Source organism: Nansenia antarctica (genome assembly GCF_963989245.1).
Source record: "Nansenia antarctica genome assembly, chromosome: 2".
Taxonomy (NCBI): domain Eukaryota; kingdom Metazoa; phylum Chordata; class Actinopteri; order Argentiniformes; family Microstomatidae; genus Nansenia; species Nansenia antarctica.
The window spans coordinates 75,689,375-75,712,479 of record NC_137675.1 but is presented as its reverse complement, the minus strand read 5'-3'; the positions used below and the strand labels follow the sequence as shown (position 1 = coordinate 75,712,479).

Below are 23,105 nucleotides of genomic sequence, written 5' to 3'. Positions count from 1 at the left end.
TTAATGAGGTCAAATCAATCAATCACTCCCAAAACGAACACACAAAAACTCATTTGGTCCTGGTGAAGTAGCGGCCTATGCTATTGTGATGTCACCGCCCCAATCGTACAAACACACTCTGCAAATTGACCAATCATCCCATCTCTCTCTGAAAACCATTGACCTATCACAGCCCCGCATACTAACAAGACAGAGACCATGCCAAAACATATCCTAAAGGGTTGCACTACAAGCTGTATTAACACTAATCTCAATGTGCACTATTACCCACATGGCATGGAGGGTAAAACAGGCTTGCCTATTGTTATTATTATGATTATTATGATTATTATTATGATTATTATTAGTGAAAGAGGAAAAACCATGATAGGGAGAAGCCTTTACATGTCCCCAGTCTAACCAGCTACAGTCCAGACCACAGAACAGCATCAGCAACAACACCATGGCCACCACACTGACCCACACCCCTGCAGAAGCACCCAAAACCAGAACAAGACAAAATCATCTCCCAGTACACTCTTCTCAAAACTGTACCGCAACAACACAACACAATGATAAAAATAATGTCAAACTTTAAAAAATCAAAAAAAAAAAAAAAAAAAAGTTGAACCCCAATTCACAACACAAACACACACATATAGGCACAGCATGGCCTAAGCTCACCGTGTGGAATGGATGCCCTGTTGCAGGTGTGTCTGTAGGATACAGTGCAGGTATCGGTGGTGTTATTGCATCTCTGTCAAACAGCTATGCACATATGTACAGTCCCCAGCCCCTTGTGTTAGACACACAATCCAACACATAGACACACATCACGGTAACAAACACACACTCTTATGCATCAACAACCATACAGTACAATCACAACTGGACATTAATCCACCCCCCCATTACTTTGCCCCCTTATCGTGTAGGATTATGATTTTGTTTTTGTTATCTGTTGTGTCTTCTCTTATTTGACTTATGAACCTATGAATTTGTACTCTTTAAAAAAAAGAAAAAAATTTGTGTTTGAATGACAGCACCTTATTGAGAGATACAGAGGTTGGGAGCGGAGGACATTCAGTAGATAGGACAGGACACAGGAGAGGAAGGCTGGTGGATCCAGGGTGTCAGCGTAGCATGCCGTAGAGAAACATAGTACAGGAGCAGCAGCCGTATGGCCAGGTTGCTGAGGTCAAAGAGGTGATGATGTCACCTCACCTTCCGTCTCCCTGAAGTTTACCCCTTGTTGTTGTTTACACTCCCAGACTGCACCTGTTCCAAGAACAGAGGAGCTATGCTGCGGAGCAAAATTAATATGTGACATATCTGTCTGCCCACGTGTGGGGGGGAGGGCCCAGGGTCAGAGGTCAGAGCTTACAGGGTTAGAGGTCATTCTAGGATGGACCGGCCATATGTGGAGTTTATTACTATTGGTCACTCCTCTTCCATGGCACACCCTTGACTGCCCCCCCCCCCCACCCCACCCCCCTAATCACCCCCCTCCTACCCAGCCTCCGTACGCAAATGTTATTGTTCAATTCAATCAGCCCTTTTAGGCCTATAGATCAAACTGCACTAAAGTTACCTTACCAGCCAACCAACCTTACTCACCGTACAGACCACAGTTAGAGTGAACTAAACATCAGCTAGTAATGACATCACCACCTTCTGGAATCAACTGAGGGACTTACAGTAAATAGACACACTTAGAGCACAGCGCCACTCTTCAAACGCACACACACACACACACCCACACACACACACACACACACACACACAGATTGACTGTAAAGGGAAGTCTTAACATAGGGCAATCTGAGGAAGCCATTTGTTTTTAAATCATTCATTTTATAAACCCACTCTACCAACATTTAGCTTAAAAACGTATTTTTCAAGGAACATCCAATCAAATTAAATCACCAACCAACCTCACAAAATAACTGGACTGCCTGGCCATGTATACTTCACTGCAGGGAAACAATGTTGCCGGAGTGGCAACCATCTCATCAGCTTCATAGACAACTAGCACTGCTGAACAAGATTTACGATGGCTACGGTGATTTCTTTTCTAATCTATGGAAGTGCCTATGTATTCCCATTATGCAATTTGTTAAACATGAATTCAGGTTCTTTTCTCACATATAAGCTATAAGTGAATGGTGGAATTCTATGTCTGGAGACTCGAGGAAAAACAGTGACAGCTCACTAGATAATTGCAAGCATCTTTATATATATACACATATATATTTATAGATATATACATTTTTTATTTGCTAATTAAGCTCTGTGGCAGTCTAGTTATTTTTTGAAGCATGGCACAGTCAAACGATGCATCTTACAGTTAGCCGCCGATTTGTGCAACGAGTACCAGACCCTACACCCATACCTGCATCTAGTAGCAAAAAAAGGCAAAATACTCTAGATACATGGTTTATATAGACAACAATAAACGTGACATGGTAGTTGAGGAAAAAAGAACGAATTAGGTTTTGGTTTTTCTTTCTTGTTTTGATGGGATGTATTGTTATTGAAAAAAAAATGTTTTGTTGATTGAGCCATGTGCAATGCCCTGGGTAGATAACGTGTGTTTGTCTGTTAGAGATTGTTTGAGGGTGTCAAGAGGAAAGCGAGGGTAAACCCTCTAGTTTGTTGTTTTAAGTCCACCTGCTCTGGGACTCTAAATAAAAGGGGCGGAGAGAAAAAAAAATCCCAGTCTTTGTAAGTTTGGGGAATTTGTTTTTAATTTTGTTTTTTTCTTATTGCTTTTTTTAATTGTTTTGTTTGTAATGATTTGTTTTCAAAAATGTGGGAGGGCTGAAGGAACAATTTTGCAAAACAAAAATATATATCACTAAATGAAACTGGTGCTTTTTACGAGAGAAAGTACATTCAAACTCTATTATACATAAATAATAATAAACGAAAATTAAGTGTTATCATAAAGCAAATTTTAGGAAAAACATGCATTATTCTATTTCTCTTTTTGTATTTACCAAGGGGGGAGGGGTTCATTTTTATGAAAAGGTAGTGACAAAAGGCATTTTTCTTCAACCTTTATCTCTTAGCAAGGAGGAGGAACACTCCTCAGAGCAACATGAGATAGTGGTCAGGGTGCTGGTGCAACAGAGCAAAGCGCTGGAGTGGTGGCTGATGTTAGAATCTCCACAGAGTTGACCATCCTAGACAGCTAAAACAACCTCTTTACAAGAAATTACTACATCTTGTATCCAATTCATTTTAAGCTATGGACAGGTTTAAAAAAAACTGTCCGCAGTAGTCGAAGTAATCAATGTTTGGAAGCACAGACAAGATCTTCCCCATTTTGGGAGATGCATCAGAAATTGATTCCGTTTTATTTTTTAAAGCCTTGGCTCAACAAAGTGAATTTTTAGCGTTTGGCGAGATGGGAGGTGTAATGTGAAATCAATTTTGGTAGGTTTTAGTTGATTAGTGAACTCCTATCTCAGCCCAAACAGAGGGAGAGACAGACAGACAGAGAGAGAGAGAACAGGAGGGAATCTGAGGTCAGCACAGACAGAAAGACTGAGAGCACCTAAAATCAAAAAAGTGAACCCTTCCCCCCTCCATACACCCCCCCAATCCTCCAGTGTAAATTACTCTAAATATTTGTTTAGTGATGTAGTGTTAGATTCAGAGCATCTTAAAGGTTGTCCCTAAAAAGTGCCTTTTGTTCACAGACTCCATCGTGTAATCCCGAGTGCCGTCTCAAAAAAGTCCCCTCCTTCATACTTCTTCTATATCCTCCTTCTTCAAGCTTTTCAAAGCAGTATATATAGTACTAAAGGAAATTGGTGTGATTTAGTTCCTCTTTTTATTGTTCAATAATTAAGAAAAGAAAAAAAAAAAGCACAAAAAAATGTATTTTCTGTCTTGCTTCTCTTCCTCTATATCTTGTCTTCTTCTGTCTCTCTTGGACACTGGAGTAGTCTGTAGCCGCGTAACCCTCTCCCTTCTCCTTCTCCCCCTCTCCTTCTCTCCCTTCTCCTTCTCTCCCTTCTCCTTCTCTCCCTTCTCCTTCTCCTTCTCCCCTTTCTCTAAACAGAGGGGTTGGAAAAAAAAACGCAAAAACTTTGTCTGAGCAGAATGCAGTTAGCTCACATGTTATTATTGTCTGTACGCTTCACATTGTATACCATACCCATCTCTTCAGCTTCTCCATTCAGCAGCTTATGTAAGTGAACAAGTTACACCGATGGGCTCTGGGTGTGTGCTGAGGACAGGGGCTTTGTGGGGGATGTAGTTCTTCACAGGGAGCAGTTGCATCATCAATCATTATGACTGATGACATGTCAATCAATCATTCGGTGGGGGGTTCAATTACACATAGGAACTTTCCTTTGATGGTCACGGCGGGGGGGGAAACAGGCCACTGCTGGGGTAGAATAGGCAGGATTGTTTGTAATTCTTGTTTTTATCTATTTATTTTTTTTACTGAATTTGGATTTGCTTTGATCTTTTTTGTCGTTATTGCGTACCTTAGGCGGCGTTAAAACGCTGCAGTGAGACGTTTCAATGATGCACCTTTCTAGTGGTTGTATGAGACCAGCTATTTAAACAAGTGGAAAAAAAGTACCTGAAATGACTCTAAGCACCTTATAGCGGATTGGCTCCAGACCAGGAAGACTGACAGGCTCAGATGTCCAATCAACAGAGCCTAGACACACTGCTCCACAACACTACACATTTCTTTCTTTCACTATACAAAATTAACAGTGAGACAAAAACACAAAGGCCAAAGTCATATGGTTCTAAATTCTGTATGTGTGCCACACACGGCGTAGATGTTGGTGACAGTTGAAGAAGCACCTTGAAATTCCACCAGCAAAAATCAAGAGCAGGCTTGATGTACAGTACAGTGTACAGCCTACTTGTTTCCTGCAAGAATATGCAACTTTTTTTTTCCTTTATGACTTAGTGAGTGAAGCCAGCAGCAGTATTAGCCTTGACCAGTAAAGAGCCACACAGTTGAGAAGCCATAGTGACAAACAAAGGTTGTTGCACAGACAGACAGACAGACAGACAGACAGACAGACAGACAGGCAGCAGAGAGTTGTGTGCTTCGTCTTGGTTGGGGCAGAATAACAGTCCCCATCTCTCTATCTCCCCCTGCCTGCCTGCCTGCCTGTCTGTATCACCACAGAACAGACAGAACAGAACAGAACAGACAGAACAGAACAGAACAGACAGAACAGAACAGAACAGAACAGAGCACAGTCTCTTCCTAGCCCTGGCCTGGCCATCCGTCTTTTTTATTCTCCTTTGGGTTCGTTTGTTTAAAAAAAATGTGTAGGGCATTTGGCCGAGTTTAGTAACTGAGTGTAGACTGAGCCCCCAGGTGCCTCCCCCCCCCCCTCGCCCCCCACCCCCCCACACCACAGCTCAGCTCCCCTCCTGCCCCCCCCAAGAGCAGCACCCCCTCCCTCAGAGACACACCTCCCAGAGCCCATGGTGAAATGCATGTGTTAATTACAGTTTCTTTTCCATAATAAGAAAAACAGTTTGAGAAGAGCAACACCTTTAACTGATTGAATAAAAGGATGTTCTGGACTGTACCCTGCCTGCGTCTGTGTCTGCTTATTCTTTTGTTGTTGTTAGTCTGATTTGCTTACACTTCACTTGAAGTATCAGCTGTCCATCATCATACTGTAGATGTTGGGTGTAATGAGTCAGAAAAGTAATGCATTCCTGTAATATATGACTTTTATGAGTAACAGAGTAATATAATACGTTACTGTGTTAAAATATTGTAATATTATTAGTTACTTTTTAAAGTAACAAGTCTATTACAGAATCATATCTCTACTGGCGCATTATACATGCATTTTAAAAGACTTGTCTCCTGCTAACAGAATTCATGCCGTTATTTATTTCCTGTTGTCGTAAAGCCAAAAATTACTTATCCGTCAAGGACACATGTAAGTCAAACAGATAAAAAGTAATGTAATTTATAACTTTTCATGCAAAGTAGTATTGTAATATAATGACATTACTTTTGTTAAATGTAATATAAAATAGATTACTTTTTAAAGTAACATTCATGAAATGGGTAATAGTGTAACAACTCAAATGTGTATATGATTGATTAGGTTTCAAGCATCTACTAAGCATTTACTAGGCATCTATTGAAGAGCAAAGAGATTCTATTAAAAACACTTGAAGCCATGCCCCTCATTCTAAGAGTAGCTCTATGTGAGATTAAAAGGAGTAACCATTAAAGGTGCTGTCACAAACCCACATACCCTGAGTACACGCATACTTTCTCTGTACCAGGGGAGCTGGTGGAGGTACACATTGGGGGACAGACTCATTATAATGCATGGAATGGAAAGAGGAATTAAATCTAACATACGTGTTTCAAACCATTCCTCATTCCATTCCATGCATGACAATGAGTCAGTCCTCTGATTTCTACCTCCACCAGCCTCCCCTGGGTACACACATACCTACCACTGCAGTGATAATAGCTCAAAGTGAATCCACCGGTGTATTGCCTACATGCTAGTGTGCCCATATACTGGACCTTCTCCCAACTAACTGCATCAGATTAGATTATAATGTAGCGATGTGTTCCTTTTCAGGAATAGCTCGAGGGGATTCTTATGAGCAGGAAGTGAGAAATAAAGACACCATAGCAATGAGAGATATTGCAGATGTTTAATGAAGCGGAGCGTAGCCTAAGATCATGTTGATGCTGTCAAACACCAGTGCCAGTGAAAGCAATGTCCATTGTCCACACACACAGACAGTATGATACAAACTCATAGAAGCTCAAAGCTCATGGTATTTTCATGGCCCCCTTTGAACCCTAACATGTAGTAATAATGATACCAATGCCTTGATAAAGGGATCGTAAAATGTAATGGCCACCTATTTCTTGGTCCCCTCCACTCGTCCCAACAAAATCTGGCGACTTCTCAAAATCATGTCATGTCAATACGCAGGCTGAGACTAATGTACTGTAAGGCATGTATCCACCCTGTCTTGTTCATATCGTCTTTGATCGGTTGTTTAAAAGTTGGTTAACGATGACAATGACGGGTCATGGCTGAAATGACCCCTTCTTCACAATCTGATGACCTTTGACCTTGTGTCTGTTAGTGCCCATTCCTGTACGCCTAGCTGAGCTGGGGCTTGTTCAGGCGGGGGGGAACGTTCAGATAGAAATACATCATGTAGAACAGGACAGGCCTTCAATAGAGCTTTGTACATTACAATTCAGTCAGTCGTCACATTTCATTTAGCACACTTAACACTATTTCATATTCTGCAACATTTCACCCTGTTGAACAAGCCCCAGTTGTTTCGACATATTCAGAAAGGTGCATCTTCAGTTGTGGAAGAGGAGAGGCAAGTGTGTGTGTGTGTGTGTGTGTTTCCAGAATCCCAGGATTGGTCCCTACTCTTTCATCCACAGATGTTAGTGTTGCTCAGGGCTGCATTCCAATAATGAATGTTGCTACCTCCCACACACCCTCGTTTACAGATCTGAGGGGGCTGAATAGGTGAAAGCAATATAACAAGACAAGGTGAAACTACTGCTTGTGCCTAGACAGTTCTCTTAGATATGTAAAGTAAGGTGAACAAGTGTATAAGGGAGGAGACTTAGGAATGGAACGGAGCCCAGCTCTACAGAGACAGACAAGATAATAGAGGCCGATTAACTTTCATTACACGGTTTTAAAATCTACTGACACATACGACCATGCAGTAATGTAGCTGTACACGGTGTGAACACACACACACACGCACACACGCACGCACGCACGCACACTTGGGGTTGTTTTAAAACCTCTGGTTTCCCTCAGGGAGGTTGAACAATGCATTCCCATATCCAGAGAGATCTAGAACATCTGTAGTGAAGGGGACCTTGTGAGTAGATTTAGCTTTGTCTGGATTTTGGATAATATAGAAAATAAAATAAAAGTTGCCTGTCTTGACAATGTAATGGGATGAGAAGGTTGTGGTGTGTATGTTATGACCAGTGCTCCTATGGAGGTTGGTTGTTGAATGGCAGAGGAAACGTAATGACTGCTCTCCTCAGGGGCCGGTATGTGTGAGGGGACTTGTGTAATCAAATTAATAGATAAGACCACAAGCAAAACTCTTCATGACCACTGTCAGTTTAGTTCCCCTCCTCCTCCCCAAAACACTCCAGCAGTAACACCACCTTTCACACAAGCGTCACTGATCTCTGCCCAGTTCATTACTCTTGTATACTCACACGCACAGGCAGACTGACACAGAGACAGACAGACAGACAGACAGACACACTGGAGAAGTGCATTGAGGAGAATGTGCTTCCTTTACATCCAGCTACAGCATTAAACAAGCTTTAGATATGCATATCAATTACTTTATGCGCGTTAATTGAAATTGCATCCACCTGCATAGACACACAGACAGATACATAAACACACACACACACACTCCACAAACCCCTCCAGTCCCCTCCCTCCCTCATGTTCCCGATGCTCCTCTAAAATTTCCATATAATATCTCACCTAAACAAATCCCACACATTCCATTGGAATTCAAGTGGATTTCATTGCGCCCCATCTCTCTCTCTCTCTCCCCCTTATACCCTGCCCCCCCATCCCCCCGCGCGCTCGCACACACACACACACGCACACCCACCCACACAGTCCCCGTTGACCCTAACCCAACTTCCCATACACAACCTATACTTGTGTAGCATGTTAGTCCCACCCCCTCGACCCCCTCCCACCCCTCCCCCCTGTGGTGCCCCCTCCCCCCTCCTCAGAGCGTACAGAGGCTCTCCAGTGGGGTGCAGTGACAGTCCTTGTGCTGGGCCGAGGAGGAGGAGGGAAGGAAGCTGCCTCTCATTCGTCCTCAAAGCCCTGATTCAGGAGGAAGTTGGCCGCCAGGTTCTCGTTCTTCTCACAGGCGAAGTAGGCCTGGATCACCAGCGCCTCGGGGAAACCCAACGCTTTTAACTGAGGGAGGGAGAGAGGGCGAGGGAGGGAGAGGGAGTGAGAGAGAGAGAGAGGGAAAGAGGGAGTTAAGACAACACAAATGCAGCTGCTGCAGGCACTACAAATGGAACATAAAGGCATCCCTCGTTCTGTCCAGAAGAGTTCAAAGTTCACAAATTATGTAATTGTTTCTCCAACAAACTGATTTCAGGTACTAGGCAGATAGAACTGCAGTGTTTCCTCTATATGCATTTATTGGTGGCGGGCCGCCACGAATGAATTTCCTCCGCCACTAATTGATTCAGTCCACTAAGTGCCCGATTTCTCAAAAAAAAAAAAAAAAAAAAATCCACCTCTGAACATTTTTGCTGATTAAAATATATCTGATCCTAGATCAGCGCTATAATGGCTGTTGACTAAAAGTGCACCTAAATCCACGCCCATCTCTCTCTAACCGCTGATCCAAAATCAGATTAATGACATTAAACATTCAGTTGACGACGTGACACAAAAGGGCTACTCCTGATTGGTCTAAATGTGAACCGGCATGAGAACCGTGCAGACTCAACCATCCCTGCCGAAATGCTCGGGCGCCTGTGTTTTCTCCTCGCGAATAACGGGCTAAAAGTCACCGGTAGTACCATCTAAAAGATACAAAAAGCTGATCTAGCTAGCTAGGTGCACAAATAAGATATTGTGGTGGGTTGACATAATTCACCCACGGAACTATGGGTTGGGGAGTTTGGTTCCGCACGGAGAGTTAAGTGTGTGGTACCCAAGTTTGTGATTTCTTGAAGCATGTGGTAGAGACTTGTTCATCACGTTAAATCATCATATTAAATAACTTTTTTTTTTCAAGAAAAAAGATGTCCCAGACACTTCAAACATTGCTGAAGCTAGCAGTGGCTATGAGCTAGTTGGTGGATTAAGCTAACAACGGTAAGCCTCGTTGTTTGTAACGTAGCAGTGGTCTAGTATGTTAGCTCCTCTGCTGGGGCATGACACCTGTTGTTTGTCATTGGGAAGTTCGGTGTGCAGGTTGGTGTGATTAAAATCGGCGAGCACAATAACTGCTGCGTCGGGATTAGAGTTTTCCAGAGGAGATGTAGGTAATACTTGGGACATTGCAATTGAAATTGCGTTCAAAGTAAAACACACACACGCAAATATTGACAGTAGAGCTTGGCTTGATAGTGTATATCCCCACTGTGCTGGGTCGCCTCCACACCTGGCACCACAGGGGCCCGTTAACAAGACTGCTGTCTGTGGATTAGTTCGAAAAAAAATTGTCCAATACAACGTTGTAGTTGTTTAGTACAAATGGGTCTAGCAGCTAGGTAACATTAGTCCCGTATCAGAGTTGTGTTGTTGGGTCTTGTAGCAGGGTTGGGTTAGCTATAGCAGCTAGGTAACATTAGTCCTGTATCAGAGTTGTGTTGTTGGGTCTTGTAGCAGGGTTAGCTATAGCAGCTAGGTAACATTAGTCCTGTATCAGAGTTGTGTTGTTGGGTCTTGTACAGTTGCTCAAAATGCAGATAAGAGAAAGTATAGGCTAATATCAAACAACAATCCTAGAGATGACTAACTCAAACGTACGCATAACTAAATAAAAGCAGGCCAACTAACGACAGCTACACGCCCTCAACTGGGAACATAAAGGATAAATGAATTTTGCAATCGAACGTGTCCTACAGCGACAGCGTGCGCGTTTCATGCGCATGCACGCGGGGGGGAAAAATCGCGCGCGCAGATAGGGCTCTCCGCCACTAATGTAAACATTCCTGGAGGAAACACTGAACTGGGTCATAATACATCCAGTTTCATTCTTAATTCCAGCTGTGCTCTCTCTCCTCACCCTCTCGATAGCTTCCTTCTCCTGAGGCGTGACCTGGATGTAGTTGACTGGTGCCCCCTCCTCCCCGGCAGCTCCCAGGTCGCCCACCTCTGGTACATCGCCCCCCTCCCCCGCTGGCTCATTCAGCATCTGGATGAACAGCTCCTGGTACTGGCTGATTTGCTGGTGGAAAAGATTTGACAGACAGACAGAGAGGGAGGGAGAAAGAGAGAGAAGTCACACAGAGATGAGGGGGAGTGAGAGAGAAGACACACAGAGATGAGGGGGAGAGAGAGAGAAGACACACAGAGATGAGGGGGAGAGAGAGAGACGACACACAGAGATGGGAGAGGGAGAGAGAGAGAGAGATTAACTATAGGTCAAATCTGTGGAGGTACGATCAGTGGCGGTGTGGTGCAATTATTGTGAAATGAGTTTTGGCACAAATGTGTCCGTGTACCGTGTGTGTGTGTGTGTGTGTGTGTACTGTGTGTGTGTTACCTGTAGAAGCTGAGGGTTCTCCCGGCCCAGCTGCTGGAGCAGAGCAGGCAGCAGAGACGGGTTCTGCTGGATCACCTGCCTCATGCTCTGGAACTGTGGCTGAGAACGCAGGAACTCTAGTGGGTTCTCTCCTGAGAGAGAGAGAGAGAGAGAGAGGAAGAGAGAGAGGAAGAGAGAGAGGAAGAGAGGGAGAGAGAGAGAGAGAGAGAGAGGAAGAGAGAGAGAGAGAGAGAGAGAGAGAGAGAGAGAGAGAGAGAAATATATTATACAAGAGGTTGATGAAAACATTGGGATTTAACAACTTAAATATTTAATAACGATAATGTTAGTTAAATCACGTTGTAGGGGGTTTGCCTAAACACTCCCCCTACCCGTGACAATATTGACGACACATCACAGGCCTGAGGGCATTATTGCTGAAGTAAACATCACAGAGAAATGCACAGAAATCATCTTCTATCCAATCTACTCATCGGTTTCAGTGGATATCAATACAACACAGTATACATGGGGAGGCTGGTGGAGGCAGAAGATCGGAAGGCGGGCTCATTGTAATGCATGCATCAAACACCATTCCTCATTCCGTTCCATTGGTTACAATGAGCCCGACCTCTGACCTCTATCAGCCTCCCCTGCAGTTCCATGACAGAGGTCACATGGCCTCACCTTCAGCTACAGTAGCAGGGGCGTCTGTGCGAACAGAGCCGGGGGTCTGGACCGGGGGACTCGTCTCCTGAATTGGACTGCTGGGAATACCCTGGAGACACGGAGAGCACACACACACACTCACTCACTCTCTGTACTGTATTAAAGGAAGGGATTTTGCTGAGTCATAGTATACAGTGCCTGGTGGCAGGATCATGCATTAAAGGCAGGGATGTTTGTGTGTGTGTGTGTGTGTGTGTGTGTGTGTGTGTGTGTGTGTGTGTGTGTGTGTGTGTGTGTGTGTGTGTGTGTGTGTGTGTGTGTGTGTGTGTGTGTGTGTGTGTGTGTGTGTGTGTGTGTGTGTGTGTGTGTGTGTGTGTGTGTGTGTGTGTGTGTGTGTGTGTGTGTGTGTGTGTGTGTGTGTGTGTGTGTGTGTGTGTGTGTGTGTGTGTGAGTGTGTGAGTGTGTGAGTGTGTGAGTGAGTGAGTGAGTGAGTGTGTGTGTGAGTGTGTGTGTGAGTGTGTGTGTGAGTGTTCTCACAGTGAGGAGGTACTCCACTGCTCTGTGGGGGTTGTTGAAGCTGGCCCGTAGAGCAGCCACCACCCTCTCCCTCTCGTAGCCCATAGACATGATTTCTGTCAGCATAGTCTCGTACTCCGCTCCTGTCACTGATACAGAGAAACAGCAAGTTCAAAACAGAAGAATATTGCAGGGGATTTTGGCAATTCTTTTTGGGCCGCTAGTGCTACCCACACGTTTAGCTGTGTTGCTCATTCCACGAATGCATGATCCTTACAAGTTGTACCTCGTCGTAAAGGTGACTAATCAGGCTTTCCAACGATATAAAATACAATACCAATTGGTGTTATTAAAGGTGAGGAATAATCGACCGAAATAACGTTTCCGAACTTTTTTTGAGGAGTTTATATATAGATATATATTAGGGGTGCAACGGATTTCGGTTTTATATTGAACCGTATGGTTCGCCATCCACGGTTCAATACGCACTAGTGAATGTCGTCTTTTTGGTTTATGCTGCGTTCCATTGAAAGTCGGAGGTCGAGTTTGTCTGGAACGCAGTTGCTTCTTGTTCAAATGTTTGTTCATGGCGAGTGGAGTTGAGAACATGGCGAACAGTTTGATGAAGCCCCGGATTGCTACAAATCTGCGTTGTGGGGTCTGTGGGGTTTTGGCATTGAATACAATGATGAGGGAACGAAAACAGTGAACAGAAACGTTACTGCAAGTAGGGATGTCCCGATCCCACTTTTTCACTACCGATACCGATAACTGGGCTTCGGGTATCTGCGATACCGATACCGATCCGATATTTGTATACATTTTTTGACCCCTGAATAATAACAAATACCTCCCCAGTATATAGTCCACACCAACAACAGTTAAATTAAAGACTGCCAGCCTTTATTAAAGCAACAAATGCGACGTGTTGTGGATTGGAACTACGGATCATAAGCTTTCAAATTATGTGTCATACATTGAAATCCGAAAAAATATGAAGTTAGAGTCATTTGAATGTTGTTAGACGTCAGGCACATATAGGCAGTGTTTCCTCTACATGCATTTATTGGTGGCGGGCCGCCACGAATGAATTTCCTCCGCCACGAATTGATTCAGTCCACACACAAAAAAAAAAAAACAATCTCAAAAAAAAAAAAAAAAAAAAAGTTCTGAACATTTTAGCTGATTAAAATATATCTGATCCTAGATCAGCGCTATAATGGATGTTGACTAAAAGTGCACCTAAATCCACGCCCATCTCTCTCTAACCGCTGATCCAAAATCAGATTAATGACATTCAGTTGACGACGTGACACAAGGGCTCCTGATTGGTCTAAATGTGAACTGTGGTATTATTGTTATTGTGTACAGGCCACCGTAGTGACATCAGGGGGGTATTCCATCAACATCGCTAAAGGGAAAATCCAGGTTTAGTCTGATAAATCTCACGAGAGTTCTTAAAAATATCCAGGCATATTCTGATAGGTCTCGCGAGAGTTATCAAAAATAAGCCAGGATTTTCCTTTAGCGACGTTGATGGTATACCCCCCAGGTCAGGTGGGCAGGTTACGACGAGACAACAAGAGACCGGTATTGTAGAGCTTACAGAGCGAGTTAAAATAAAGACACTTACATTGAAATACAGAAGGACTCCCGTGTATGTTTAATAGAATAACACGACATGGTGTCAGAAGTCCTGTAAGTGAGTGTTAAGAGTTAGATCGGCCGACAAGTGTAATTTGAGCTCCTGACGCTGAGAAGGGAGAAGAAAAGATGGATGCTAATGCTAACGTGGGAGCAGCTGCAGTCCAGAGAACGGCGCCAGTTTCAAGTGCTACGTTAGCAGACATTAGCAAGTCAAAAAACGATTCTTATGTGCCGTCACTTTAGCAACGACACAGTATTGTCAAGGGGAAAAGAAGGGGAGACGATTTTTTTATTGACAACGGAATTACATGCTGGAAAAACATGCAGCTAAAATTCAGGGAACATTTGGTCAATAAGAGACACACGGGAGAAGTACGGGAAAACAGGGCTCATGTGGGTCTCATCAAAGGTAAGAGTTTGTTTTCTTTAACTCAGCTGATACTCAGCTGTTTACCGAATGCTCCATCTGACTGTGATTTTACTTCTGTAATGTGGTGGGTTGACATAATTCACGCACGGAACTATAGGTTGAGACTATTGTTCCGTCCGTAGTACCCAAGTTGTTTAGACTGTTCTATTTACTGCTTGAGTGTGTTGTTGACAATCGTTCATGTCCTTCATTAAACGTTTAGCTTTGTCATTTGATACGCCGCCTACGACTACCATCTCTCTGCACTACAGTAAACAGTTAATCAGTAACGTTAGCCGCTTTTGTGCTCATGTAGGCCTACTTCGTATTATATTATAGCTGATGATCTTTGTGTGTGTGTATGTGACTGTCAGTCACAAGTTTATATTCTGTATATTCTTTTTTTTTTTTTTTTGGCCATCCTCTAGTTTTGGCTGTGATTAGAGAAAAAAAAAAAAAAAGAAAAAAAAAGCGTTGTTTTGAACGCGCGTGCACGCGAAAAAGTCGCGCGCGCTGTGCGCGCGGTCACGGCCATCCGCCACCATTGTAAAGATTCCTGGAGGAAACAATGCATATAGGGTTAACCTCTTTGTAATGAAACCGGAAGCACACAGCGCTACGAACTATGAGAGCTGTATCCATTATGCGCATTTTAAGCGCATATAGGACTCGCGTGAAGCATTTCTGCGACACGCGTTTCTGTTCACTGTTTTCATTCCCTCATCGCTTATACACATAAGTTTGACTGCGCATGACAGTAGTTCAGCAGTCTCTTAGTCGCACTGGTGCGATTGAATGTATTTCCAAGTCGCACAGAAATATATTCACTCGCAAATGCGACCAAAACAGTCGCACTATCGAGCCCTGGTCATGCACGTGACCACTGGCTACTACTGTTGTTGTCACTTGAGTGACACACCAGATCGAGAGCGCGGATCGGAGCCTTTTTTTTTCTGGTGCGATCCAGCATTCAGGTCCAATATCGCGGCGATATCCGATATCAGTATCGGAACATCCCTAACTGCAAGCATTGTCAGCAGTGTCTGAATGTAAAAATTCCATAAGTATAAGCAAAATAAAGTGAAGTAACAGTTTGTAAATAAGTAGTAGCATTTTTTTTCTCCTTACGCAAAAACACGTACCGAACCCGAACCGAAACCGTGACACAAAAACCGAGGTTCATACCGAACCGTGGGCCAAATGAACCGTTGCACCCCTAAAATTTTTTTTTTATATATATATATATATAAACACTATAGACATCAGGGGAGGCTGGTGGAGGTAGAAACCGGAGGATGGAATCATTGTATTGAATCGGAGTGAAGAATGGTATCAAACGCCTTGTTAGCCTGTCCTCTGGTAGGGCCGGTTTCACAGACAAGGCTTGAGGCTAGTCCAGGATTAAATCACACTTGCAATGGACAATCTCCATTGAGGATGCGTTTTTAGTGTAGGATTAGTCTTAATCTGCATCCATGAAACCAGCCCATTCGGTATTAGAGGATGACTGTTGTTAAAAACAGTCGATGAGGTGGGAACAAAGTCTGAAGCCTATTCTATTCCACACATATTAGCTGCATACAGCTTTAACCTGACACATTCTCAGGTCCATACCACTGTTGCCATAACCAACCTAGGGCAGCAGGTGCATCCATACGGCAGGCATCAGCCCGTCACTCACCCAGGGCTGAAGACGCATCCACCCCCTGGCCCTCCACCCCCAGGTCTGAGCTGCAGAACAAACAACAACATTTAACAATCCTGATTCATTCAGTGGTAATATCAATGTGAGTATATAGTGCACTAGGGATGCTCCGATTTATCGGCCACCGATTTAAATCGGCCGATTTCACTCCAAATGACTCGATCGGTGATCGGCAAAAATGGCCGATCGCAAAAACCGATTTTTTTATTTTATTTATTTATTTTTTTCCTGGGGAAGACAGATAACTGAACAGAAAACATAGGAGGACGTAACAGTATGTAAACCATGAAGGCCACGTTTATGATGTCTTTTATACAGCCATATCGACTGACTTGGGCTTCAGGCCCTAACTGGGTGATAGGCCAGACCTTTACTATGCCATAAAAATGGGTCTGCGTTTGCTTGGTGCCTAATGGATCAAAACTTTTGTCTAAAAAGCAAAAAATACTTAGGCTATCCAGTCAGTTATGTATTTAAAAAAAAATCGGTATCGGTATCGGTTGATCTTGAGGAAACAAATCGGTGATCGGTATCGGCCCCAAAAATCCAGATCGGAGCATCCCTATAGTGCACACGTGTTCAAATGTGCATGGGAGTGTGTGCTAAAAAGAATATATACTGCATGGGTGTGTGTTTTAAATGATGTGTGTGAGTGATGTTCAACTAGTACAACTGGACAGGGTTACGTGTTTCACCCTAAAACTTTTCCAGGCTTGGAAAGGAGAACCATCAGCACAAATAAATGCTTACTGTAATGTTAATAAGTGTGTCACAAATAAAAAGGATTAAGTGTGTCTTAAATCAATAACAGTGACTTCCTCCTGCCTAGTTCCTACCTGGCTGGTGTCTGTGGTTCTGTAACTGCGCTGGGGGTCTCTTCTTTGGCCTCAGGGATAGGAAGGGCTGCAGGAACTGGGACCGCTGCTGCTGCTGCTGATGACGATGAAGATGATGTTGAGGATGATGAGCCAGAGTCCTGGACAGGGGCCTTGGGTGCCTCGGAGGGTGGGGGTGAGGCAGCAGGGGTGGATTTGGCCTAAATGCAGATGAGATTATCCACATGAGAGTACCTTCTCAACACCACATATTGTGAGAATTGTAAGAAGTGCTAAAGAAATCAATGAGGTTGATTGACTGATTGATTGTGATGCAACTATTATATACTGTTTGTTTCAAAATATGTAATTCTACAAGAGATACAGGTTGAATTGTGTGTATAAAGAATTCTAGTTGATCCACTCAAATACCACTTCTGTAAGCACACAGTCCCAATCAGAAACCATCCCAACCAGTGTATTTGCCTGTACCACCAAAAGTCAATTTACCTTAGACACCATAACTACTACAAAGTTCTTCTCGTCAATTTTGTAATCCTTGATAGGCGTGTCATCTTGCAGGATTTTGCCAGCATATATGAGCTTCTGTCCTGACACAGGGAAATTGTCTTTTCCCCTCTCGGCTTCGATCTTCTCCTTCAAGGCCTTCACCTGATAAGAGAAGAAGTGAAAGAAGTGTATGTTTATAGCACAGTGACAACCACACATCGATAGCGTATTAATCAACGTATGTCACGTGATGTCGTTCAACTCAATGTTAAACATTTATGTTAACCTTTTTTTTCTTTTTTTTATGTATGCTCGTGTTACTTTTAAACTGATGTCAAAAGCATAAAACAAATTTAAAAATAAAGTGGTTCTATCTATGCTCTTCTCTGGAAGAGACAAAGCGCACCACAAATTAAGGTCAACTGATTTGACAGAAGGCAGATTGACTCCATGACAGCACATTAGCCAACTAGCTCATTTGGTTAGCTAGCTAGTTATGAACATAATTTATAGTGATTAGTGCATTAGACTATTCAATATTTGCTAAAGTTGAAGTTGAAAAACATGTATTTAGACGATGCTTTCACAGAGAAGTGCTTAGTGATACTCAACACACTGTATTAGCCGGCAAAGTCGGGCACACAGTAGCTATTTAGCGAGCTAGCTAATGGCCCTGACTCATGCTGGGAATGCTAAGCTAGCCACTGAGCTAGCCATCTCATACTGTGATGATGTCGATAATACACATGTGACTAGCTTAGGGTGCTCGTGTGTTAACGACAAGTACAACACAAGTATGCGACCCGTCGTCCCAGAAAGAGCCAGCCAGGTAGCTAAAAAGGCCTGATTAAGCGCACAGCTGGCATCTGTAGCTAGCTAGCATTTAGCTAGGACCAACCAGGCACTCACCGTGTGATCAGGGTCTATGTCGATCTGGATGGTCTGCTGTTGCAGTGTTTTTAGTGTGATCTGCATGGCTGTGCCGTAGTTGACGCTTCCTTCGTTGTGCTTCAATAATAGCAATTTAATCAACTAAAAGAAACCTGCAAAGCGTACATCAGAGCTTGAATAAAGTAACACGTTTCAGGCGAGAAACATCCATAAAATGTGTCCATGAGCACTCAGCAAATCGCCATCTTTGATGACAGGGAAGTTGGTGCAGAGAGAAAGGGTTTCCTGCTCGTAGTTCATGGGGATGGGTTTCTGGAGCGCGCGCCGTTCAAACCACTAACTGCTGTATCATATGGATAGGTCAATTCATTGATCAATTGAGGTACCGTCTTTTCCATGTACTATCAAGATCTTTGAATTTACACATCCCCTGCGCTCCAACAGAGCTTTATTTATGCTCATGAGTGTAACGTGTCATTATGACCTGTTGACTGTGGTGGAATATTACTGAATATTACTTACTGTCTATGATTCATGCAGAAAATAAAACAACCATTTACTATTACAGACTGTATTGCCTGTGAACAACATAGATGGAAAAATAATAATATCATGAGATCATCAACACATTGTGTGACAGTTGTGTCCTATTGGGCTCTTTCTCAGTATTGTACATCAATAAATACAGGAAAGGCAGCTGGATCCATCAGATGTCCTTTAATCAACTGAGTGTCTGACCGTGTGCTCCTGGCTTTATGAGACACTGTTCCTATCTATTGTTTTACGTCACACATGTCATAGTTGTCCATTGAATGCCAGATGCCAGAGGTAAGGTCACACATGTCATAGTTGTCCATTGAATGCCAGATGCCAGAGGTAAGGTCACACATGTCCTAGTTGTCCATTGAATGCTGCCAGATGCCAGAGGTAAGGTATCACTGAGGGTCTCTACCTGTGTCACACATGTCATAGTTGTCATAGTTACAGGTTAGAGGTGAGACAGCCCTCTGGCCTCTCAGTGTGTGTGTGTGTGTGTGTGTGTGTGTGTGTGTGTGTGTGTGTGTGTGTGTGTGTGTGTCTGTGTGTGTGTGTGTGTGTGTGTGTGTGTGCGTGTGTGTTTTTTGTGTGTGCGTGTGTGTGTGTGTGTTCGTGTGTGTGTATGTGAGTGTGTGTGTGTTCGTGTGTGTGTGTGTGTGTGTGCGTGCGTGCGTGTGTGTGTGTAGGCGTGGACACACACGTGCACCGTATCGCTAACAGACTGGGCTGGGTGAGGACCGCCACCAAGACCCCAGAGGACACCCGCAAGGCGCTGGAGGCCTGGTTACCAAGGTGACGGCACACCCCTGGTCACTGACACCAGAACCACCAGGCGGTCCACGGGCCTCTCTAGAACAAACATGACAAACCCCTCCTCCCCAGGTCCCCCTCCTTCCTATGTCCCCCTCCTTCCCATGTCCCCCTCCTCCCCAGGTCCCCCTCCTTCCCATGTCCCCCTCCTTCCCATGTCCCCCTCCTCCCCAGGTCCCCCTCCTTCCCATGTCCCCCTCCTTCCCATGCCCCCCTCCTCCCCAGGTCCCCCTCCTTCCCATGTCCCCCTCCTTCCCATGCCCCCCTCCTCCCCATGTCCCCCTCCTTCCCATGTCCCCCTCCTCCCCAGGTCCCCCTCCTCCCCAGGTCCCCCTCCTTCCTATGTCCCCCTCCTCCCCATGTCCCCCTCCTCCCCATGTCCCCCTCCTCCCCAGATCCCCCTCCTCTCCATGTCCCCCTCCTTCCCAGATCCCCCTCCTCTCCATGTCCCCATCCTCCCCATGTCCCCATCCTCCCCATGTCCCCCTCCTCCCCATGTCACCCTCCTCTCCATGTCCCCCTCCTTCCCCCTCCTCTCCATGTCCCCCTCCTTCCCCCTCCTCTCCATGTCCCCCTCCTTCCCCCTCCTCTCCAGGTCCCCCTCCTCCCCATGTCCCCCTCCTCCCCAAGTCCCCCTCCTCCCCATGTCCCCCTCCTCCCCAGATCCCCCTCCCAACCCTAACCCTAAATGTCTGTTTTTAACATGATAGCGTTGCTACAATGTCAGAATCATACACATAAAACACATTATGAAACATAAGTACCGTAGTAAAATCGTATATTTAGGGTTTTCACCCGGTAAGACAGTTAAACTAAGCTCATGAGGAATTTTATCAATGCATTATCTGAACAAATGGGGAACATTTTTTATAATAATGTTAAAATGTTTAAAAATAATTGTATTGATGAATTAAAATAATAATGTTATAGTTGCTGTGTCTCCTGCCTCCAGAGAGCTGTGGAGTGAGATCAACTGGCTGCTGGTGGGGTTTGGCCAGCAAGTGTGTCTCCCTGTCGGCCCTCTGCGCTCCATGTGTCTGAGCCAGCCCTGCTGCCCCTCCGCCCACCAAGAGGCCCAAGGCTGGGTCACCCGACCCGCCACGCTCCCCTAAGACCACCACCTCCACCTCCGCCCACCAAGCCTCCCTGGCCAAGATGCCCAAGGCTGGGTCACCTGACCTGCCACGCTCCCCTAAGACCACCACCTCCACCTCCGCCCACCAAGCCTCCCCAGCCAAGAGGCCCAAGGCTGGGTCACCTGACCCGCCACGCTCCCCTAAGACCACCACCTCCACCTCCAGGGGGAAGAGACACCCAGGTGTGGGGTCCTCGCCTGTCAAAGAGGAGCCTCTGTCTGTGCCCGTTTCCCCTCCCACCCAGAGAAGGAGGCCCAAGGCCAAGACTGACCCCCCCCACAGCTTTGTGATTGGCTGGCACGCACACACACACACACACACACACACACACACACACACATCTCTACACTACTTCTGCTGTCTCTGGTATTAACGCACATCAGCAAGCTGCTTGTGAAAAAGACTCAGAAGATCAGAATATAATCAGAATGCACTGTAAAATAGAGATGTTGTGTAAAATGGAGATGTTGTGTAATATGGAGATGTTGTGCGGCTTTTATAAAAAACAAAACAACACTGTCACTGCTGCCACTACTCACAGATTTCATTTTTCATAGTTTTTTTATTTATTATTTCTACTGTAAATGTTTGTTTGTGGGAGGCCAGGGGAGGGTGAGGCCAGGGGAGGTGGGAGGCCAGTGGAGGGGGGAGGTGTGGGAGGGCAGGGGAGGGGGGAGGTGTGGGAGGGCAGGGGAGGTGTGGGAGGCCAGGGGAGGGGCCAGTGGAGGGGTGAGGCATGGGAGGGGGGAGGCCAGGGGAGGGGTGTGCACTGTGCAGAGAGTGCAGTTACGACGGTCCAGATGTAGGCCTACCTCGATTAGTTAGTTTGATTTTTGAGTAATTAATAATTAATAAGAAATTACCTTGCCCCCGCCCAGCTAGGTTTCCCCCCCTTTTTTCTCTCTTTGATTTCGTTTATTGTTTTCTTGCCATTTGCCTAAAACACATGTTGTGTGTCCAAGTAATGATGCCGTAGTTCAGTTGGCGGTTTTTTTATGTATTGTGCGCGCTCGCAACAGCGGAGCAGCCGTCAATTTGTACAACCAACTTTTCTACATTTTACATTATACACCAGCAGCATAATGTGTTAAGCTTATCATACTCATTGTACATATTATACTCATAGTATTCAAAATATTACTCGAACAGAAGGTTGCCACGATTGGCACAAGTACATGTTGTGATCAGCTCCACATCTTATCTTCTATTCTCATTAGACCTGATGAGTGATTAGCCAATCACAGAGGGTTAGGGTTAGACACTCCCCTAATTCCAGTACTCCATAGAGCCTGCCGGCTGGGGCTGCCAGGACTCCGCCCCCTCGATGATCCGGCGAATCACAGAAGCAGCGCTGATCATAATATGACCAGCTGCTTGGAGGAGGGTGGAGGCAACACGGAGGGCTTCTCTGAGAGAGGAAGAACGTGAGTGAATCAGTTGAATATACAGGCAGTAATTAGTAAAAAAAAAAAAAAAAGTTCATACCCCCCCCCCCCCCCCCCTTACACGCACAAAGTCACCATATCCTCTGCTCACCTGACGGTTTTCTTGGGCCCAAGGCATTTGAAGTCTGCACTGACTGAATACCAGCCCCTGAAGGTGGCCTTCACGCTCAGAGAACCAAAGAGGTCCTTGGGGTTCAGTCTGTACAGGTCAAAGGTCACACGTGCGATGTCTTTTCCTGTCCGGGGCTTGATCTGATCTTGGGGTTTGGAGTAAGCCTTTCCCTGAGGGTTTGGATGAGAGAAACAAGGCTTTAGTTTAGACCAGGGGTCCCCAAACTTTTTTCTGTGAGGGCCACATAATTTTCCCTTTCTGGGATGGGGGGGCCTGGGTCGGTCTCTAACATAAAATAATATGGAACGGAGTGGAACGGTGTGAAATGGAGGCGGTTGCGCAAAGCAATTGCGTGCAGGAGAGCACTGGTGGATGCAAACAAAGTCTAAACAGTTGAATTTGGATGGAATTTATACCTATAGTGATATGTCAATGAAATATAATCAGTTTTACAGTCTGATACACGAGGAAGTCTGATACACTGATGGTGCCAAAATGTCTCCAAATGGCACAATTGGTTGTCCGCCTAAACATACCTGTCCTTAAACAGGTACAAAGTTGCACTGGCTTACATTACTAGCATCTAATTTGGCACAAGTACTCATCAGACCCTGGAGTACTGATTCCTAGAGGATTTGGGCTATAAGCTC

General features: G+C 44.8%; 2 protein-coding genes across 7 annotated transcripts in view; one reads left to right on the top strand and one right to left on the bottom strand.

Annotated features, from left to right (window-relative positions):
- Positions 1–3,561, top strand: part of LOC308151333 (nuclear factor 1 X-type-like) — a 117,052-nt gene extending 113,491 nt beyond the window's left edge. For all 6 annotated transcript variants that reach the window (XM_080524190.1, XM_080524188.1, XM_080524189.1 and 3 more), the window contains one exon: positions 1–3,561. This exon is cut by the window's left edge and continues 539 nt beyond it. The gene's annotated coding sequence lies outside the window, so the exon portion shown is untranslated.
- Positions 3,562–8,764: 5,203 nt separating this feature from the next.
- Positions 8,765–18,667, bottom strand: rad23aa (RAD23 homolog A, nucleotide excision repair protein a). Its single transcript, XM_080524200.1, has 9 exons — positions 18,434–18,667; positions 17,525–17,686; positions 17,036–17,235; positions 16,176–16,225; positions 12,460–12,587; positions 11,941–12,031; positions 11,275–11,405; positions 10,795–10,956; positions 8,765–8,960 (listed from the first exon to the last, which is right to left on the bottom strand). Exons 1-9 carry the CDS (start codon positions 18,497–18,499, stop codon positions 8,847–8,849), a joined length of 1,104 nt encoding a protein of 367 aa, XP_080380326.1. The 5' UTR covers positions 18,500–18,667; the 3' UTR covers positions 8,765–8,846.
- Between the last annotated feature and the right edge of the window lie 4,438 nt (positions 18,668–23,105).

Excerpts from the sequence above, each read along its gene's own strand:
- rad23aa (XM_080524200.1), bottom strand. The coding sequence starts at position 18,499 with ATGCAGATCACACTAAAAACACTGCAACAGCAGACCATCCAGATCGAC. Across the intron at positions 12,032-12,459 it reads CAGTGGAGTACCTCCTCACT|GGTATTCCCAGCAGTCCAAT; the intron begins GTGAGAACACTC and ends CCGTGTCTCCAG. Across the intron at positions 11,406-11,940 it reads CCCTGCTACTGTAGCTGAAG|GAGAGAACCCACTAGAGTTC; the intron begins GTGAGGCCATGT and ends TCTCTCTCTCAG.